Source organism: Hippoglossus hippoglossus, chromosome 6 (assembly GCF_009819705.1).
Source record: "Hippoglossus hippoglossus isolate fHipHip1 chromosome 6, fHipHip1.pri, whole genome shotgun sequence".
Taxonomy (NCBI): Eukaryota; Metazoa; Chordata; class Actinopteri; order Pleuronectiformes; family Pleuronectidae; genus Hippoglossus; species Hippoglossus hippoglossus.
The window spans coordinates 8,147,601-8,169,245 of NC_047156.1; the positions used below are offsets into that span (position 1 = coordinate 8,147,601).

Here is a 21,645-nt window from a genome sequence, read left to right on the forward strand (position 1 = left end):
AGGCCAAAAGAAAAAGCAGAGAGAAAGGGACAGAGGGCGGGAAATTCAAAACATTAAAAGGTTAGTTTTTGTGGAGAATCGATGAAGGCTGAGAGAAGGAGTGAGTTTGGCATGGAACATTAACACTAAAGCCATGCAAAGAAAAGCTCGTGTTCGACATGCACACAGCAATACAAGCTAAAAGCATAGAGCAGGAATCCCCAGCATGGTCGAGAAGACAATCACCCCCAAGGTTCGTTTGTCTGTCTATTTACAACGAGGAGAAGAAGCACGTTGGGATCTGTGGTGCGCTTCTCAGGCCTGGCCAACACGTACAATAATATGAAACTTGACAAATATCGATAGAAGAGCATATTCCCTCTCCAAAAAGAGGCTACGTCTACATTCTTAAATAACTGGTTAATCATTTTTTTCCCCCTAAGAGTTCCACACAAGTTCTCTTTCCCTCCGCAGGGAGTTTGAGGGAAAGGAGAATTTGTGACGTGTTCACGTAAATTCTGTTTAAAAGTCCGACCAAAAAGAAAAAGAAAAGAAAAGAAAAGTCCGTCTTTTCTTCAAATGTTGCCCCATTTTTACGAACACACAAGAGGGTAATAAATAACATTCAACTGACCTAACAGCTTTGTTCATATAAATAGCCAAGTAACAATAAATTAGGAAATCAGACGGCGAGATTGAACAAACGTGAATAAATAAGGACAAAAAAAAAAAAGAAAAATACAAAAATATCCACAGTTGCATTTATCATGTCACCATTTTTTGTTCCTCTACTCCTACTGCTGGTAAGTAAGACTATAAGAGAGAGGTGTGAATGGAAAACCAGAGAAACCAAAAGACAAAAGTGCTGCAGATAACAGGAATGTTCCGATGACAAATCAGGTCAATCAAGCAAAGACAGAAATGATCGTTTAACAAAAAAGAAATACACAGAAGAATTTAAAATGACAGAATGTGGCAGGTTTACCAACCCGTCGCCATGGTAACTAAACATAGTGTCACAACTAGACATTTCATTGTTTTTTTGTTTTTTTTACATAAGAAATGATATCAGTCTGTACAACAGAATAGATCATTCATTTTAAATAACCACATACCCACCCACTTCCCACCCCCCCCACCCCCCAGACCATATACTATCATATCCTCTCCCCCCCGCTCTCACCCGGCTCCTCTCTGAAATCACAATTCCAGTCCGTTCGCAGCAATATAAGTCTAATAAAGTCTGTTAGTGATTTAAACCCAGTTCTTCACAAAGAATGTACATTAAAAAGCAAACAAATACAATCCAGCAAGCGTCCGCGTCGGCTGTTTGGGCTTTTCCACAACCCCCCCCCCACCCCACCCCTTCTCTCCTCCTCTGAATCAGTTTCTCTGCAAGTCTTCTTTTTGTTATTGTTGTTATTGTTGTTGTTGTTGTTGTTCTTCATGTTCTTGTTGATACATCCCAGAGTTTTCTGTGCGTGTGAATGTTTTGTTTTTATGTGTGTATGTAAAATGCTTGTTTTCCAAATCACTCAATGCTCCTTGAGCTCGTAAAGAGGAAAGGCGGCGTCTGGGTCGGCGAGGGCGAGCGTGTGTGAGTTCATGATTCATCAGGGTGTTTGTGCGATGAGTTGTGCTGCATGTGTGTGTTACTGTGTTTCCAAGATGGGGAGGGGAGGGGGAACACTAAAGGTATTTTCAGCTACTTCTAATGACGTCTGGCAGAGGTGTAGACGAGGGGCACGGAGGAGGATGAAGGTAGAAGTCTGCATGAAGGGACTGTCTCCATGGTAACACCCGCCCCCCCCCACTTCTGAGCGTACCTCTAAAAGCAGTCCTCCGTCTCTCGCGGCGCGCTCGGGGTGGGGTCGGGAGTTGGAGAGGTGGTCGAGGGAGGGTGGACGGAGCAGGAGGAGTAGGAGGAGCAGGAGGAGCAGGGACTTAATAGGTTTTCTGGATAATTCCTGGTGTCAGAAACAAGTCAGGTCATCACACAGGTTAGCAGCAAGGGAGCAAAACACACAGAGCGAGGGCCACAGGCGGTTAGATTGTTGGGGTGGAGGGGAGGTGGATGAGGATGGTGGTGGTGGTGGTGGTGGTGGTGGTGGTGGTGGTGGACACTGAGGCGTAATGAAAAAGTGAATGGAAGGAGTGTGTTTGAGGTGTAGGTGCAGAATGCTGCTTGTAAAATATCACTTTCTCTTAATATATTTCTGTCTATATAAAGTTATTTTATACAAAAAAGGTCCATAAATGATTATATACATCTAGCTATATACAGATATCCTCTCTTTGTCGCTGGCTTATACTGGGATGGGTTTTTAGCACTGGCCCATCTACACAGTGTCGCAGTTTAAGACTCCTCTTGTGTCCCCAGAGACGCCATCGACAACTTGGACCTGTCTCGGCCCGCCGCCGGGCACTTGGTGTCATTATGCTCGTGCTCGTGCCTCCGGGCGTGCATGGGCGAGGGGCAGCGCTTGGAGGGCGTGCCGGAGCCGTAGGGCCCCTGTCCGTTCTTCTCGTCTGAAAAAAGTTGTTTAATTACGTCAAAGAAGTTACTCAATGGGCTGCCTAGGTACACAGACGGGAAGAGAAGGGGGAGAAAAAACAAAAAGAGGGGGGAAAGAGGAGAGAAGAGAGAGAACAAACTAATGAACAGGGGGGTTCACAGGATAGAGACGCTGGCTACAGGTACAGACACAGCAAGCGGAGGCGAGGAGGAGGAGGAGCAGCAGACGCAGCGAGGAGGAGACCTGCTGGAGCAGCCGTGATGAGCCTGTGTGATGTCTGAGCTCCGATAAGACGTGCACATGTTCACATGTTACAGCAGAAATGATGGAAGCACACAAGCAGCCATTCCACCTCAAACTGGAAGTTATAGTGTATGGAGTGTATCTATTAAGATTTAGGTGAAAGGGATAAAATGATAAAATAATCCTAGTTATGTTTTCACTGGCGTGTTTCATCTAAATTGTACGAATTGTTGTTTTATTTACCCTGGAATGGTCCCTTTGTATTTAAATACTTTATATTTACATCAGGAGCGGGACCTCTCTACAGAGGCGGCCATGTTTTTTACAGTAGCCCAGACTGGACAAACTAAACACCTTTTGAGTTTTAACAACAACTGAAGGATCCACAGGTTCTTTGTCAAGGTTGGAAGTGTTTTAATCGCCTCCTCGCTCTCACAGATTGGAAGTGAGCGGAAATATGTGAAATATGTATTATTATTATTATTATGATTATTATTAAAGTGTGTGTGACCGGGCCCTAACACATCAAATACAAAGGAAGGCTGCAACCTTCTAACCCCACCTTCATCAACAGGAAATATAACATTGTGCTCGACCACGAGCTGAAACCGGACGTCTGGACTGACTGTTTACGCACGAAGGAACAACAAAGAATCTCATCTTTAAAGACACTTATCCTTTAAAGCATATTCCAACGAGCTTCACCTGTTTTATTGTGTTTTTATTGAAAGTGTGTTGACGTTCTGTATCATCTATTGATTTGCTAAAGCTACTGAAGCCCAGAAAAAGACAGAGAAACAATAACAACAGCCAGGAAACTGTTGGGAATTACATTATCCAGTAAAGCACTATAGCCCTATATATAGATCAAAGATCATAGTGAGTGATGAAAGGCATCTGCATCAGCACGACATCATCACCCTCCTCTATATACAAAAACAAAATAGATCAAAACTTGATGATCCAGATGATGGAGGGAGGACAATGAGAAACCTTGGAGCATCAACACAAAGAGGTCCTTGAAGGATGAGAAACAGTGTCTCCTCTCCTTTTGTCAAACCTAATCATTCATAGAGTTTTGCAGATGTCATTAAAACACCGAAGGGCAACTCCAACCTCAGCGAGGCCGTCCGTCTCACGGCCTTTGTGCCAAGTGAAGCAGAGATGTTTGGACTTAAATCTGCCCGGAGCAAAGAGACGCTCTTTGATCAACATGTGTCTCCACCGGGGTTCAGAGCTTCACGCTATAAAACCTGACCGAAGACATCACACACTCCGAGAGGCTCCATCTTTACTGTGCTCCTCTTTGAAGAGAGAGAGAGAGAGTCCAACTCAGGAGATTTAAAAACAATAGAGTCGAAGAGTCATAAACACTTAATCGTACATCATACATTATTACTCCCTATCTGCTTTAAGCACACAGTTTGTATGTGTGTGTGTGTGTGTGGCAGTATGCGTGAAGCTAAACACACTGATTCCTCCTGCAGGGCCTTAATGGTCTCACTGCAGGTAAACTGGGTGCTGAGGACACCAAACATAAGAAATGGAGCAAATAGAAGGTCTATGTTCTTTTTTGTTAATGGTGCAGACGCAGCACATCTCTGGGATGCATTTGTACAATAGAGTCCTGTGGGCCGACAAATGAACAGTGACAACAACAGGCAGGGTTTCTGCACAGATGACAAAACACACACACACACACACACTGGACTGGTCGGTGTATCAGCACTTAATAAAAAGCTGTTGGAGACCGGAATCTGTTTTGTGGCTGGTTTGTGTTGCCTGACAACATGAATGAACCATGAATGAATGAACCACCGGAGTGAGGACATGAGAGAATGTGTTTATGTTGTAACGTGTGTGTGTGTGTGTGTGTGTGTGTGTGTGTGTGTGTGTGTGTGTGTGTGTGTCCAACTATTACTCATGTTGTAGGGACCATAATTTGTTTACTGTGTGCACTTGAACTTATATCTTTGTGAGTACTTTGAGAATAGAGCCTACGAAATGAAGACATTTTGGCTGCTCCTCACATTTTCTTTTAGGGTTAGAATTAGTTTTAGGTTTGGGTTAAAATATGGTATCCTCAGTGGGTAGAGGTGGTTTCAAGTTTGGGTTGGAGTTAGAGTTAGAATTTCAATTAGTTTTAGTTTAGGGTTAGAAGTAGTTCAGGTTAGTTTTAGAATTAATTCTGGTTAAGGGCTTATTTAAGTTTTAGGTTAGTGTTATGAATAGATTTAGGTTCGGGTAACTCTCACCCTTAGGGTAAGCATTAGCGTTGGGGTTAGGCATTTAGGTGTGATGGTTAAGATTAGGCGAAGGGATTTGGGAATGAATTACACCAACGAGTGTCCTCACTGAGACAGAAGCAAAAGATTATGTGTGTGTGAGTATGTGCCACTGATTTTGACTGTTTCATTATCCAGCTGGAAAATAGTCGCAGCCAAGTTCCCCCTAACGTTTCTTGTGTCTTTCTAATATGTGAAAAATTCTACATTTCGTCTTCACTTCAACGTCATCTTCACATTTTCAAGAATGGCAGAATGCTCGTGAAAGTAAATAAAACAGAGACACCATCTTCCTCTGCGGTTCTTCCTTCTACACATCTGCTCCTCCACATTCCTGGTATCGCTCCGCCCTCGTGTTGTCTGCCTAAGCTGAAGTCCCAGGTCTACCGCTGTTAAAAGGTGATTAGGGAACATAATGACCAGGACTTGATGAAGCCTTTTGTTTGACACACATTGGTATGCAAAGCCGTTACTATTCTTAATTACACACAGTGGCCTCATATTCAAAGGGCCTGTGGCCAGGAAGCACTAAAGGTGTGTGAGGAGGTCAGAAGAGATAAAGGAGGGCGGAGGAAATTAAATTAAACAATGTTTCAAGATTTCAAGAACATTTTAACCTGATTTACAAGATTCTCGTTTGATACTCTGATAGTGTGAAGACATGAAGTTAATTTAGACTGATCTTGCTTGATATGGTCAGTATCTTCTCATGTGTTAATGTTAAAGAGAGAATTTTACTCTCATGTCATTTGTACTGCACAGAAAACAAGCAGCAGTCACTCAAACCTAATCTAATGTAGTATTTTTGTCATTTTACCCTTATGTATAATATAATTATACTATATATCATATTATATAACTAGAAAGGCACTCTGTCAGATTTTTTTCCCAAGATCCATAAATTATTGAAAATGCTGAGAAACGGATGAATTTAATGGATGAATGTTTGTTCATTTGAGTGTCCCGCACCATATGGAGGGGCATGGCATTTTGATATTTGGTTCAATGGTAACAATCGACACCATTGAGTTCTGCTTTGTCGGTAACAGAGAAGTCTAAGAAATAGAAGAAATCAAGCACAAGTTAATTTATCAGCACACAGGATATACGGTCCACTTCTTTTCTGTGCCACCCCTGCATCATTCTCATGCTTTTTATTTTTATTTTATTTCTTCTGAAAAATCTGTCAGGATAAGAGATACAATTTTTACTTCACATCCATCTTCAGTTTTTTTCTGCTCATTATTTACAAAACTATATAGACTAGAGGTACTCATACTAGCTACTTCCTTGATAATCTGTACTATCTAACAAGACAAGTACTGTATAATACATATAAAAAACAAAGATCAATGGTAATGAACAAAAAAAAGGAAGAAAATAAAACAACTTCATACTAAATGGCACTTAACAAAAAGTAACCGCTTTTCCACAGAAATGTAGACTGAAGGAGCCAAAAAGAAGATGTCCGGCATGGTCAAAGTGTTGCACGGTTGAAAAAGACCTTGAGCTATTTCCACATCAACCCTTCTTTCTCTATGTTTCCTCTTTTACAATGATAAAGAGAGTAAAACAAAAATAACTGAATCCGCTCCCTGATGCGGATCCTCACCTAAATTCAATGGGTTCATTTTTGGGTCATAACCCGCCTGGAAATTGTTTGAGAGGTTTTCAAATCATCAAATCCTGCAAACGGGAATAAAACGATAGAGCAAACACACAGCTCACAGTTATAAGTTATGTAATAACACAACACTAGAGCTCAATGATGGCTACGTATTAGTTTTATAACTTGTATTCGACATGGAACTGGAAAATGTTTTTAAGAGGAAAAAGACACAAACATACAGCAGCACAAGTGGGATTTCCATCCAATCTCCTGTTTTTAAGGCTGAGTGTTTCCTTGACTGACCAGCAGATGGAGCTGTTGTCAAGAGAATGACGACTGAGGGACACAAACGGAGCAGTGATGGACGAACATGCAGAGAAGGAGACAGGGAGGAGTGTGATTCCTTTTTCTCTTCTTATGTGAAATTGGAAGAACGGGTTTATGCATCAACTCAATGGAAAGACGAAGAAGACAGGAGGGGACGATCTAATAATTCCATGAAGTTCACTCTCACGGAGTTTATCACACAAATGTTTTCCATCAACATCGTGAATTTGAAGGAGCCAGTGGATGAGGAGAGAAACAGCAGGGGAGAGAGAGAGAGAGAGAGAGAGAGAGAGAGAGAGAGAGAGAGAGAGAGAGAGAGAGAGAGAGCGTGTCAGGTGTGGTATCGCTGTGCGGTGCAGTGCATTGTGGGAGCGCGTTGAGGTGCACTGGTGTTGCCATGGTGACAAGCTTCGACGATCACTCTTGGAAGTGGGAGTAACAGAATGCGTAACGGCTCATACACAACCCCTCTTCTCTAATCTGCACCGCCAGGGCGTCGAGACAACATCTGACCCGCGAGTCGGCGCTCGAGAGCAGCTCCCGACCCTTTTCAAGGCGGCGAGGCGCTGGCATGCACAGGAGCGAGGACGAGTGGCATCGGGGGTTTCAGGCACGGTGGGGTGGCAAGAGGAAGGGCAGGATTTAGCTCGGCGTCAGCAGTGAAAGTGCTCTTGTCAGGGGTGGGGGGGTGGGATGAACAGATGAGGCGGTGGGGGGGTGGTAAAGGTGAAAGGTTTTGGTGAAGATTCTGAATTTGATTTTTCGGGGAGAAAGAAGTTTCTACTCACCAGACAGCTGCTGGACCCCAGGCTGGTCATGTGTGCTTAACAACTGGCTCTGAATCGTCTCCACTACTCGCTTGAAGCGCCGGCTGGGTCCTGAACGCAGGAAACACAAACACAGGAAGGAAACACAACATGACGCAACAACATCATCATAGAACATGGGACAATCAGCAGCATCACACAGAGGCAGCAGAGATGGAATAATCAAGAGAAGAAGAAATAAAGGGGACACACACACACACACACACACACACACACACACACACACACACACACACACACACACACACACACACACACACACACACACACACACACACACACACACACACACACACACACACACACACACACACACACACACACACACACACAAATGCCTGTTCTGAGCTGGAAAAACTGCAGAAAGCCTGAGATGATAAATGGAGGGCAGAAAGTGGAGCTGCTGTGAGCTCCTGCAGTCGACCTGTTGTGTACAGTACATGTTCAGTGACATGGAAGAACCAGTTAGCTCAAAACAACCAGTGTTACACCCCAATCAGGTCAAATGTGCCCCCGACAGAGTGTGTGTGTGTCTGTTTGTGTGAGACTGTGTGTGTGCAGAGAGAGTGAAATAGAGCATGCACATGCTTCGACAAGACTAAGCATGCATGCGTGATTGCAACGTTTGTAATCTTGCACAGCCAGACCTCATCTTGTTCCGCTCAGGGAGGTTTGAGGGGGGAAAATCTTATCAAGTATTTAGGATTGCAGGAACTTTGAAAAATCCTTAGGCAGCCATTCTTTTTTTTGGCAGCACGTTTGACAGCAGCCGCTTCTGGAAACAGCACCTCTGGTTTATTTGTTGGCTGGATACAAACAAGTTTTTTTCCGTGGTGCAAATTTGTTAGTTTGAAGTGTGACGGGTGTTCTCCGCACTTTTCAGAGAGGCTGAATTTCAAATATTCAAGGTTACGTAAGATGTAACTGTTCCCTGCGTTGTGTTGTCTCGCAGCACTATAAACTATTTTATAGTCTATAGAAAATTAAAGGCATCCAGCTTAAATAAAAAAAACAACCATACTGCCTTGTTTTTGTGTGTGCATAGATTCTCACTACTGTCTGTGCACAGTTTGCAAGTGTAAATACAAATATAAATAGGTTTTATAATCCCTCTGATAAACTGTTGACCTGTTCGATATGAATTTTCCCAAACGCACGCAGGATGCAGAAAATGACTCGATGGATAATCCCTGTGTGTGTGTGTGTGTGAGCGTCCTGACCTGAGAGCAGGGTGAAGGTGACGGAGTAGATGCCGTTCTCCTTGGTGGCGGCCGTGCTCTCCGTGTAGGTGATGTCCACCTGAAACTTGACCGGCTTCTGGAAGACTGTGGGGCCGGCCGTGGACTTGTACTCCGCTCGAAAGCTGGTCTGAGAGATCACGCTGTGGCTTAGGCTGGGGATCTGGGAGGAGAAAACACACACAGAGATAGATGGAGATAAGAATTGGTAGTTAAAAAAAAAAAAAATAGGTGGGTAATGGGATCGCACATGTTTAATTTTCCTCCCGCACCTTGCAAATGACGAGCTGAATAAACCCTCATTAAAATACCGTCCACATACCACGAGCCCCAGTTGAAGCTCTGAGGAGATTAATGCCTCGGGGAGTAGCCATGCGTGCCAGGGAGACTTAAGCTAATGTAATCTTGAGTCATCCAACAACATTGCACTCTGCCACCTAAACTGAATTTGTATGCTCGGTGAACAGGTGAGCGCCGAAATTGTCACATTTGGACCATAGTGCTGGAGAGGAGGTGACATTCCATTAATGTGAGTGTGCTGAGAGGTGTAATTCCACTGATTCAGGTGACAATCTGCTGTCCGGAAAAAAAAACCCAGCGAGCACAACCCGCGGGAGAAAATAGCTCCCTCCAGGGACGGGGTGGGGGGGGGGGAAACGGATTTGACATTGACCCGAGTTTGCATTTACTTAGACTTTGTTAAATCTAACCGGGGTGAGGACGGGCTCTGTTCAATTATGTACACTGAATATCAACGACCGGCGCTGGATGTTTGTTGACACAGATTCCGCCGAGAAATGCCTCACGTTGCCTCACGTATTTGCAAAATCCACAGTTATAAACACAGATAAAATCTAATGCTATTTTCGCAATGTCGGGCGCTTACACATCTAAACACACTCAATGCATGATACTGGGGGCAAAGCATCTATATGCTAATGATCAATGCTCTCTGTTGATTTTTCCATTGACCTTAAGTGAGTCTGCAGTCAGAGGGAAAATAGAAGCGCTGAACACAAGCAGTTTACTGAATTGCTACATAAATCGGAATCATGTTAGCGAACACTCGCCGCGTAGTGCAGCCAATCAGCGCTGCTGTTAGAAAAAAGGCAACATCCTGCCCCACACGGAAGATACACACAGGTTATACTGCAAAATGCACACACCAACAAATATAGAGAGAAGATTACAGGACACAGGGGCAGATGAGAGAGGGGATTTGGAGGCAGAAAAAGAGAAAAATAATTAAGCAATAAAGTGACGTGTACCGAGAGAAAGGCCTGAACGATGTCTGCCTTGATGGAGCTGAGAGGCTTGTCCTTGATCACGATGAAGATCTGCTCCTCTTTTTCCAGGTTGATGAAGTTACCAAACCAGGATTTTTTGGCAAGTCTGTGAAGAAAAGAATGGACATTGATTGTCGGCTGCATCTCTGCATTGCACATTGGATTTTTCCTTGTGCAGCGAATCAACATGACGACCACTGCGGGTAGAATGCTCATAAATGCTCGAATGAAATCTTGCAAAATAAACATGAATATCTTGTTTTAATCCAGCAGAAAATCTTATTTTACTCCAGTAGCAACTGAAAATTAAATTGAATCGCTGTATTCACTCCCTTGTCCCATATATGGGTTAGGGTTAGGGTTCATTGCGGGGCAGAAGTTACATTGAAATAACTGATGTAAACATGCTGACTAACTGTGTATTGAACAATAGATCAATGTGTCCCGTCTGTCCTGCAGTTGTCAGATGTGTCACTATTAAAATTTTGGTTGTTGATATAATAATGTTAGTTGTTTGGAGGGGGACACTACCCATCAAGGGGAACTTCATATCTAGGGGTAGGACCAAGGGAGAGGAATTGGGACAGGCCCAAAGAGAGACCACTCCATAAAAGCTAAACTTGAATAAACACTTATTTAAACCTTAATAGAGGCTTGTGTAATATTAGATTGTCTGCAGAGATGTTGTGCTGCTGTAAGAAGGTGTCTACAGCAGGTGCATGTGTACATGTGTCTGTGCAGACCAGCCACAGCGAAGAGAAGGTCTTTTCCAACCAACTCTCCAACACCTTGAAGCCAGGATGTTCTTTCCAGCCAGGTGGAAATGGCCGAGCCAGGCAGTCAGCCAATCAAACGGGCATATCTAGGCCAACTTTGAGTTATCCGGCCCCTGGGAGCTCAGCAACATCACACAGGCTGCCTTCCTTCCCTCCTTGATAACCAACCCACAACCCGCTGCCACGGTGCCGCTTCTCCAACCCAGACCAGACCTGGGGTCATGACAGGGAACTCAGCAGCGGGGGTTCAAAAAATCAAACGGTCATGGATGTGATACTTTCCAAAACATCACGCTATCAAGAGCAAGCCTGTCTGGGGCAGAGAGTGCGGGTCTGACACGTTATGCATAGTTAAAATCAAAAAGTCCCAGCATGTACTCACTCTGGGGAAGACTCTGGTGTGAGGCTGGACATCTCCTCTTGTGTGGGAACTGTATTCGCAGGGTCAAAGTTCAGACAGAGGTTAATGAACAGCAGAAAACAAGCAGATCTTAAGACTGATGAGATTAGATGAGTCAGTATTTGGCGTGAAAGTCCGAACCTTGGAGTTTCCTGCGGTGGAAGCGTGGTGAGCCCAGGAAGCTGTTCTTGATGGAGTTGAGGCGCGTCCTCCACGGCATGCCTCCGATGGAAGGGCTGGGGGGCGGCGTCGGGTTGGGGGTCCCGGCTGGGCTGTCCTTGGGAGTGTGCACCGGGGTGCCCTTTGGGGTGGGGAGGGGGCTGCCTCGAGGGGAGGGGTGGGGGGTAACCTGTATGAGGGGGATAGATTTGGGTGGGTGGTCAGTGAAGGAAGAAGAAGCCGGTGCCACGGGGTGAAAGTGATGCAGCCGGATGGGCGACAGGGGCACCACTGGGCTAAAGGGCACAGAGAGCTGGGGGCCGGCGGCAAAATGTGAGCGCCGTACGTGTGGGCTGTTCGGGATGGGAGCATTGGTGATGGTGAATGGGCAAAACGGGGAGGATGGGGAAGTCGGGGTGGGGGGCACAGAGGCAGAGGGCGGCTGTGACGGGAGCAGGCAGGGAGAGGAGGGCTCCGATTTGGCCGCGGATGCTGGATCTGGGAAGGTTTCGGGGAGCGGGTTGGATCTCGTGGCTTGGAGGGGCTTCGGGGCGACTTTGGGTTTGGCGGGGAGCGTCTGCGTCTTGTTGAGCGCCGCCGGCAGGAGCTCATTGTTCGGAGAGAGCGAGTTGGGGGTGGAGACACACGGGCCCGTGCGATTGGGGACGGGTTCTGGAGACGGGCAGGGGCTGGTGTTGGGGGACTGGGACATGTCTGCGGACTGAGGCGGCACACAAAACTTTCTGACAGGCTGGATGTTGGAGGACACAGCGCGAGGACACACGGCACAACACAGCCGGAAGCCAGAACAGGTGGAGGAGGAAAAGAAAACAAAGAGAAAGCACACGGGGACACATGCAAAGCCCACAAACACATAGATAAGGAAAGAAAACAAGCGCGGCGGAGCAAACAAAGTCACAGGCAGGAGCAAAAGAATAAAGAGGCAGGTGAGAAGTGAACATACACGGGAGGGATGGAGGCAAACAAAAAAAGAAAAGAACAGAAGGACAAGAAAGAAAAACATGCAGTTAGTCTATTTGAGTGACTCGTGTCAAAAGACAAATTAAATGGGCACGACAAAAACTTCAAGCAATGCACACATTCTGAAAACAGTTCATACAAAAGGTGTTTAAAAGGTGGATTTGACTTGAATAAAACATGCAGAGCTCCGCTATTGCAAACAGACACAGGTGTGAGAGACACGGGACCAGCTGTGAGGACAAATTGGGCTGTCTCACTAAAACGGGGGGAACTCCATTACGGCGTCGCTGCTGTGAAATCCGGTGTTTACGGACAGGTTTGTTCGTCTGTTTGATTGTTAATGGTGAAATTGCAGCCCCACACGGCGCGCTGATAAACTGTTTCCCTTGGACACCTTCCCCTTCTTCCAGACACAAATCTGGAGAAAATAAGCCCACACAGAGCCTCTTGCTGCGAGCACAATCCGGGGGCTTTGGGCCGGTCTGCGAAATCAATTTCCCTTTCAGATCAGCCTGACAGAACCTGTGTGGCGCGAGGAGCTCGACTCAGGGATCCCGGCTCATCTCGAGCCTTCTCAGGTTAGTCGGCTGGAAAAAAGTTTAGGCTCAGAGGAGAGAAAAGGAAAGTGGGATTTTTTTTTTTCCTGGAGCAGCCTCTGAGCTGGATTTCCACAGAGCTCAGGCCACAGAAAACAGAGAGGAGGATAATCAGCAGAGAGGAAGAGGAGAGAGAAGAGGATTAAGGAGGAAAGTTTGCTTTGCTGTCACGTCGACATTGTGCGTTTCCATCAGGGCTTTGTACACGGAGTCAGCGAGGAGGTGGAGCTGCTGAGAAGCTCAATGCACTGACGTCACAGTAAAAGCAGTGAAGCAAGTGTGATGTGTTAATAGTTTTTAACTTTAACATTTTACTCTACAGCAGACAGTCAAAGCAGCATTGTACCATACTCTGCTATGAACAGTCCACACACAGAACGCAGGTTTATTCTTCATCAGGCTAACGTCTAATGCTGCTTCTCTCAAAATGTTCCCCTAGAAAATTCTATAAAAGTTTATATATTCATTTTATTTTATTCATTTTTATTCAATTTTGTTTTACTCGTATAGTGCCAAATCATTATATACATTATCTCAAGGCACTTTACATAGAAGGTCAAGACCTTTTTTGCCTTGCAGCACGCTGACTTCCAGCGTCCTTATTTTGACATTGAGTTAATACAAAGATCCAAACTGTATAGACACAGTGATGATTTGTGTAAAAACCTGATCCTACACAAAACGTGAGGAGATTATCAGTGTCCCTGCTTCCTCACAGTGCAAAGTTAGATCTGAACTTTGGATTAAGACAGAAGGGATAGTTCACCGTGTCGAATTTGAATGTCGGGGCTCACGGACACTTGGATGACACCACAGGAGCAGTATGGAGTATACTTCAATTGTACTGGATTTGGATGCAACACTGTTTACCCCTGAAACTCCAGAAGTGTTTTGTGGACTCAAACACTTCACCCACCCTCCATCTGCATAGTGGTGAGTAGATAATGAATGAATTTTCGGTGAACTATCTCTTTAAGGAGCAGAAAAAATATACCATATCTCAGACTGATAATAAAGTGGACCAGTAGAATAACACTGCAGAGAGATGTCATGATAATGTGTGCACTGCTATAAGGGTCAGAACTGAGGTTGAGGCTGTGGTGACCCTCTTTAACATGGGATCAACAGTATTTTGATGGGTGTTATCCCCACATACTCTAGGTGTGTGTTGTATGCTGCGTGTTTGAAAGTGCACTCGGGATTGTGACTTACCCGTGGGCTGCTGAGGGGGCTGGTGGAGAGGCCGGAGGAGGCGCCGCTAATAGACCGCGACCTGTGGCACAAGCACGCAAGAACACGGGAAAAGGCGCAGAATCAACACATGTTACCCTGTGACATGTTTGTGTAACACACAGGCGGAGGTGAGAGCTCGGAGGTTACATGTTGGACATGGTTAGAAAGCGCTACAGCATATGGTGCCGTCATACAAAGCACACAGGTTGTTACAGAGCCGTTTCACAGAAAGAGGGTGGGAGCGCTACAACGTCACAACAGCACGTGACACATCACTAGGATTGGTAGTATTGACTCCGAGCAATTAGTCTGAAACCAATTAAGCTCTAACTTCAGTTTAAAATATGCTTATTTGACTGCAGGGTGGCACGGTGGTGCAGTGTTTCCTCATCGCAAGAAAGTTCCAGGTTCGAATCCTTGTTGGGTCTTTCTATGTGGGTTTTGCATGTCATGTCACCAGTACTACAACTTCCTCACATTGTCCACAGACATGCAGATTGTCTTCTGAAGACTCTGATTTAACCATAGATGTGAATGTGAGCCTAGATGCTTGTTTGTCTCTGTGTATAACCCCACTCGTCAAAAACCCCACAAAACATCTGTTTTTTAAAAATTGGAATAGATACAATCTGGATTCAGTCCCGGTTCAAATGACCCCGGCAGCAGAAGGTTTTTACTCGGCTCTGATCGACACTGATAGAAACACGACACCCAGGTGAACACGCTAATTTGAAAAGACAGCAAAGGGAGAGAGCTGCTCAGCTTTCAGTGTGTCCGTGACATTGAACATGACGCACGGGGGGGGGGGACGGAGAGGCAAGACTGGCAAGGAGGTAATTCCCTTTTTTTGTGGGTTTACCCGTGTCTACCCTGCGTAGATCCACAAATTCTGGTGTGAAAGAGGTAAATGTTGGCCCTGTGAGGAGCTGACGACCTGTCCAGGGTGTACCCCGCCTCTCACCCGACATCAGGTTTGCTCCAGAACCCCACCCACCCTCAAAGGATAGAGGGGCGTAGATGACGGATGGATGATTTGACGGCAGCTTCTCGTGTGAATCTATAGGCTTCAAATTACCTTTCCACCCTCTGTTGACGTTCCAGGCCTCCGCACTGGATCAGTAGAAAATATCTTGAGGGGGGGTGGTGGTGGTGGAATGAAGTGGGACATTTGGTTGAGTACCATTTGTCACGTTTTTTTTCCTGTCTCCCCCGCAGATGCCGTCAATAACCCCTATGAGCAGAGCCGTGCTCAGAAATGAACAATCACAGGACAATCTGTCTCCATCAAGCGCGCACGCACACAAACACACAACAACAGTGGCTGTCAACACTGGGAAACGCCAGCTGCTCACTGTCACAACACTGTTCCTTATTGTCACTCAATCTAATATTAACCCCCCCTCCGTCTCACCCCTTCTTTTCTCCCCTCTGTTCCAGCACTGACGCGTTTGTGAACATGCGGCCGAGCCCCTCGGATCTATTGTCTCTCGTCAGAAAAGATGAAGAGACGAACACTACGGCTACGACCTCGTGGACAAACGCGAGGGGAGAATGAGGGAGTTTAGAGTGATGGAGGAATGAGGGAAGGGTTTTAAAGAATGGAGGACGGGAGGGACGGATGGAGTAATGGAGACGGATGCTCATTCCTGAATCTGGAGCAGTCCCACGGGAACACCGAGGCCCCTGCATGCATGGACACCAAAAAGTCCAGCAGCCATTAAATGATAGCTGTGCCTCAGGAAGGAACTGATAAGAGAAGAGGAGTCTTCCTCCTGAGCGGCACCGGCACACAAGCAACAGTTACAGCTGCCACGAGAGAAAGGAAAATATAGAAACACCCACTCCGAGGCTATTTCCGTAACTCTCCCACTGCCCCTTCTGTGAGTGTATTTATTGCACACACTCATGCACATGAGTGGGCGCTGTGAAGACTACGTTGGCTATGATTTCTCGTTTCGTGGAGCAGCTGACCAGACAGTTGCTATCATTTACATTTAAGGCCGTCGGCCCACTGAGACGTGCCCCCGCTGTTGCTCACATACAGCACCCGTCCGCACGTCGCCAAATTGCACTTCATCTAAACGTCGCCAAAAGGCAGCATCCTCAGGCCATTAGGAGCATATTGTTAGTGTCCCTCTGCATCTGTTAGTGTTGGAGAAAGCAGGTCTCTCAACTCGTGTTTCAGATGGTTATGCTGTGAAGTAACGGGCGTCGGAGAGGCGATGAATTATTAACGATGAACGTTGTATTTATAGTGAACGGCTTCATCTAAGGAATTGTTTATTATCTGTTGTATAGAAACAAACAAATCCAATAAGATCTATGTGGGTGTGTGTGTGTGTGTGTGTTTGTTTTTAAAGGATAAGTTCACCTTTAGTTAAAAGAGGTGAATGTAATTTAAAAATTACTACATACGTAATAATAATAAAATAATTGCAACTTCACAGATTCAATGTCACTCTGTTTAAAACCCTGTCAACAGTTGTCAGAGAGACGACCCTCATAGTTCCTCAGAAATCTCTCGACCTTGTGATCTGTGGATCATCCAGAGTAACTGGGACATAATTACTAGAAAGATAAATTACTAATGCATTTACGAAAACACTGCACTCAAGTACTATTTCTATGTACTTAAATTTAAGTATTCCTTTTTAGGATGTTTTCATCTGCATTTGCTAGTGAGTAGAATTGGGGAATGGGAAAGGGGCCGTTACATTTTGCTTTTAATACTTTTCTTACTTTGAATAAACTAAGCTTTACTTGTTAATATATGTTTTAATTGTAATGATGCAGCTTTTATGAAAGAAATGGATCCGAGCTACAACAAAAAAATAAAATTTGCTGCATCTCACAAAGGAATATTTCAAAACCTGAAGAAATGAAACCCAAACTATCCACACTGCTAGAAACTACAAGAGGAAACTGAGAAAATTATGTGTGTACTTGTACCTGAATTGGTGTATGATGGCGTATGTGTGTGGTCACCCACACTAGTCTTTCTACCGTCCATTAGTCCTTAAGCTAACATTGCCATGAGGCCCCATGTCCTCATGTCAGACACCCACCCAGAGCACCTGTGGGGGTCTAATGCTCGGCTGTGGGGAGTGGAACAAGTACAAGTGGTTCTGGGATGAGGGCATGGACTGAAATAAAACGAAAAAAGAAGCACAGCGAAATGGATGGTGCCAGGAGTCAAAAGGCAAATGAATAACACCGCCGAAGCCCGGGCACAATGCACGTCCTGGTTTAAAGCAGACGGACAAAGTTTCATTTCTCCCTTTCTCCCTCCTCTGTATTGACTTTGTCCCACCGACGGAGTTTCCGCTGCACGGGGCTGATATTCAAATAAATCAAAACTCTGTTTAAATTTGTTTCCTTTCCTGAGTCTTGACACCTCCCCCGAGGACTGGGTGCATTAACATTCACACCTCAGCTCCTCAAAATGTCTATATGTAGTGAGACCCCTGCAGTTTGTGGCGCGGAGATCAGCGTTCAATCGGCTTTATTTGTGGTCATCTGAGCCTCTTAAATGAATTAGAGTCAATAATTAGCATGAGAGCTTAACTTATTAAGACAGCCCCCGACTAACCCGACACATTCACACTGCATGAGGCAACATGAGCGGAGGAAAAAAAAAAAAAAAAAAAATCAATTGATATTCTCTTCTTCACACTGCAGCACTTTTCCATATTTCATTTACATATCATTAACCCCCTTTCATTTCTCCTGGCATGTTGTTAAGATTTGAAATTAAATCAGTGGGATTTCTTGTGCTTTGGGTTTAGCTTTAAATGTCTTTTTAACTTTCTTTTGGGTGTATAAAGAAAGAAATGGGCATTAATGGTAGAATGTCCTCGTGTGTGTGTATATCTCTGTGCTGCTGGGGGATTAATCTCAAATCACCAATCACATGTATGGAAATGTAGCCCGGGCAGCGGCTCAGATTGTAAACGCCTACATGAGATATGCACGAGGCAAAATGCTTGATAAAGGGTCGAGAATCAGGCGTTTTCGTTGTGTAATTTTAGATAAAAAACATTTCTCTCCCCCAACCCCCCGCTCTCTCTCTCCCTCTATTTTCCACCATTTACGCCGGTGGAAATGTATCCTGTCAAAACACGTTTCAAAGTCTCTCTCTCTCTGACGCCCTCTGATCTGAAGTTTCTGCGAATCTTCTGTGCTGTCGACTTAAGTTCGCTGTCGGGGAAAGATAAGGTTAGGTTCAGAGAAAAGAGTCAGTCAAATCTTTGGACACTGTTCGGCCAACACCATCGTCCGCGCACACACCCACGAGCCGGCACATGATCAAACAAAGTGCACACAAGGACGGGATAAAAGCCAGAGAAAGTTGGAAAAAACACAACAAAAATCCAGATTCACACAAACTTCAGCAGTTTTTCTCTCTCTCCCTCCACTGATCAGCTGGAGACATGCAGCGGTGTGGGGACATATAGCGAGAGAGAGAGAAATAGAGATTTGATTTGATTTGGAGGCGGAGGGGCCGCGGCACAAGACTCCCCCCCCACCACCACCACCACCACCCCGACCCAACACAGCTCCTGCGGGGAAGCCAGACAGAGAGAAACTAGCAGCATTTGTACATTAGCATAGAAATTCCATAATAACGGAAGGGGGGGGGGGTGTTTGGGACTGAAGGTCAGCTGCACACAAGGGACCATGGGAGAGAGAGAGAGAGATGATGAAGAGGGGGATGGAGGAGAGAGATTTGGGTGGAGGAATATGAACAATACACTGATTTAAAGTCGCACTGAAGAAAGATGCAGCGGAGCTTTTTTAATGACTGCGGCTGCTGATGTATGTGGGATTCAGACACTAACCTCGTTCCCCTCTTACTGAGATTTATATGGGAAAGCTACTCATAATAAAAGGTTCAAACCACTGGTTCCACCGCCCTTTATGATGTAATCCACTCAGCTATTGACTGGTAACCCACTGTGAAACGGTTTTACATTCATACAAATTCACAGGTAGGGGGAACTAAACGTGCGCGCAGCAGGCGAGAACTTAACTATACATTATTTTTACGGAGAAATCAGAAAATGAAACGATTAGTTTTATTGTGAAAGCCTACGACGCCGCTTTTGACTCCCTCACTTACTCTTAGATATCTGTCACTACCGACAGCGACGTGGCTTGTACATTAAAATGGGACAGAAATTGCCGGTGATGAATACGTTCTCAGGAACTTCGCTGCTTGTAAAAAGTGCCGTAACGTATTGACAGCTGCAGGAGCAGGTGGCACACAGATTCTTTTCCACAAAACTGGAGGACAAGAAGGCCGGAACCCAGTTTACTTGAGTGACTGTGTTTAAAGAGTGTTTAATCACAGGTGGCGCGTCGGGACATATCAATGGGTCTGGATTTGACTTGTAGATAATTATGTGTCGGTGCGGAGCTTAGCGGGTTCCCAGGTTTGCCAAAATGGACCCGTGCTGGGCTCTGGTGTTAAAGAGTTATTATTAATGCTGGATAAAATCATAGCAAACTGGCCTGTGTGGGAATTCAGAGCGAAGGGCAGAGGAAAGCAGCTTCTAAACCAACGCAACCTTTAAGTATAGAAGAGATAAGACTCCGGATCGCCGGAAGGGATGAAGGATTTCCAGCAGCGGCGATGAAACACAGGAAGATTAATCTCAAAATGAAATTCAGATGCACCAGAGGACAGAAAGAATTAAGTGTAAGTGTTGTGACCGAACTGGGTGAAGAGGCTCTCATGCATCTGACATGTGGATGAATATTCAACATTATAACTATATTTTTTTTATCCATATACATACACATTCAGTGCTTCTGCATTCAGGCCCTATACGTCTGAAAGCTTTCTGCAGCACTCTGCCAATCTGCCTATCATTAGGCAGATCAGGTTATTACCCCCTCAGATTCAATCTTCCCTGCTGTCAGAAATGTCACTGCCTCTGAGCAGAAACGTGATGATATATCGGCTGTTGAAATAAGATGAGGAAACAGATTTTTTAAATCAGTCCACTGCGCCTCGTCGGAATGTGGTACCAGCTTGACTTTAACATTTTTAAAAGGGAGCAAACGGAGACGCGCTCTGCATCTGGAGAAAGTGGGACACAGTATGGGAGAAACTGATTATCAATGCATGCACAGTAGGAAAAAAAATAGATAATTGAGCTAACACCGGAGAAGAGGGTCTGAATTGCAAATGTGCTGGCTCCCTCAATTTGAAAATTAAGTTAATTAAAGTGAGTTAAGTCAAACTTTAGGAAGTGCTAACCTAAAACTGTTGACTCATGGAGGACAGAGCAGCTCTTACGTTTATTTTTCAGATGAGTTATAGCTTATTAGAAAAGACCCGCGAAGCTGCCGCATGCCGCACGTACATTCATCACCGCTTAAAAGAAAGTGAAGGAAAGCTCTGCTGCATCTTTCTCCTGCCACGCACGTCTCCTTGCATGAGGGTGAGACAGGGAGCAGGAGGAGGCGGAAAGCATAGGAAGTGAGTGACAAGTGAATACCTTTCGTCTTGGCTGCATTTTGTACGGGCGTCAGGAATATCCAAGCTTTTACTGTACACTGATTTACTACAGTGAGACAGGAGACAAAGCGAGCACAGAGTCAGTCTCTGTCTGTGCTTGTCCACAATGGAGCCGGCTGACACCAGAGCCAGACTCGCTGTCAGACCTCCTGAAACACCACTGGGCTGAAAGCCCCCCCCACACACACACACACACAGTACAAAAACACACACAGTACATAAACACACACAGGGCTACAGTGTGTGTGTCTCTGTTTGACGATTACCTCCACCAAGGTGGTTGTGTTTTCACTTTGTCAATTAGCAGGATTATGCAAAAACTACTGGACGGATTATGAGGAAACGCGGTGGAAGCCAAGGATTCTGTGTTGGTCAGGAAAGAACCCAATTCAATTTAGATCTGGAGCCAAACAAATGGGTGTTCCACTTTCTCTGCAGCGTTTCTCACAAAATGAATTCAATCTATGGCCGTAGCGGGGTCCTTTATGGACGAATAGCCCTGCAAATACAGCTGCAAACAACTGTGCAATGCAACAACTGTGCTAGATAGTTAGAGATCTGATGTATTATTACGACAAGTAAACTTTGGCAGGACAAATTAGAAAATGGCTGATTAAAGGGAAACACTGCTTTGAACTGGCGACAGTGCGTTCGCCTTGGTGGAGGT

The 21,645-nt window shown here is 45.2% G+C and overlaps 1 protein-coding gene across 9 annotated transcripts in view; it reads right to left on the reverse strand.

Moving 5' to 3' along the window:
* Nucleotides 1–1,016: 1,016 nt before the first annotated feature.
* LOC117762735 (serine/threonine-protein kinase BRSK2) overlaps nucleotides 1,017–21,645 on the reverse strand; it is a 172,201-nt gene continuing 151,572 nt past the window's right edge. For 2 of the 9 annotated variants that reach the window (XM_034587300.1, XM_034587299.1), the window contains 8 exons: nucleotides 20,959–21,024; nucleotides 14,435–14,495; nucleotides 11,628–12,396; nucleotides 11,469–11,517; nucleotides 10,293–10,416; nucleotides 9,007–9,187; nucleotides 7,748–7,837; nucleotides 1,017–2,556 (listed from right to left, as the gene is read on the reverse strand). In XM_034587300.1, the coding sequence (XP_034443191.1) occupies nucleotides 2,336–2,556; nucleotides 7,748–7,837; nucleotides 9,007–9,187; nucleotides 10,293–10,416; nucleotides 11,469–11,517; nucleotides 11,628–12,396; nucleotides 14,435–14,495; nucleotides 20,959–21,024 (1,561 nt within the window). In that variant the 3' untranslated portion in view covers nucleotides 1,017–2,335. The remainder of the gene's footprint in view (nucleotides 2,557–7,747; nucleotides 7,838–9,006; nucleotides 9,188–10,292; nucleotides 10,417–11,468; nucleotides 11,518–11,627; nucleotides 12,397–14,434; nucleotides 14,496–20,958; nucleotides 21,025–21,645) is intronic. The other 7 variants (XM_034587304.1, XM_034587303.1, XM_034587302.1 and 4 more) reach the window with 4 other exon arrangements.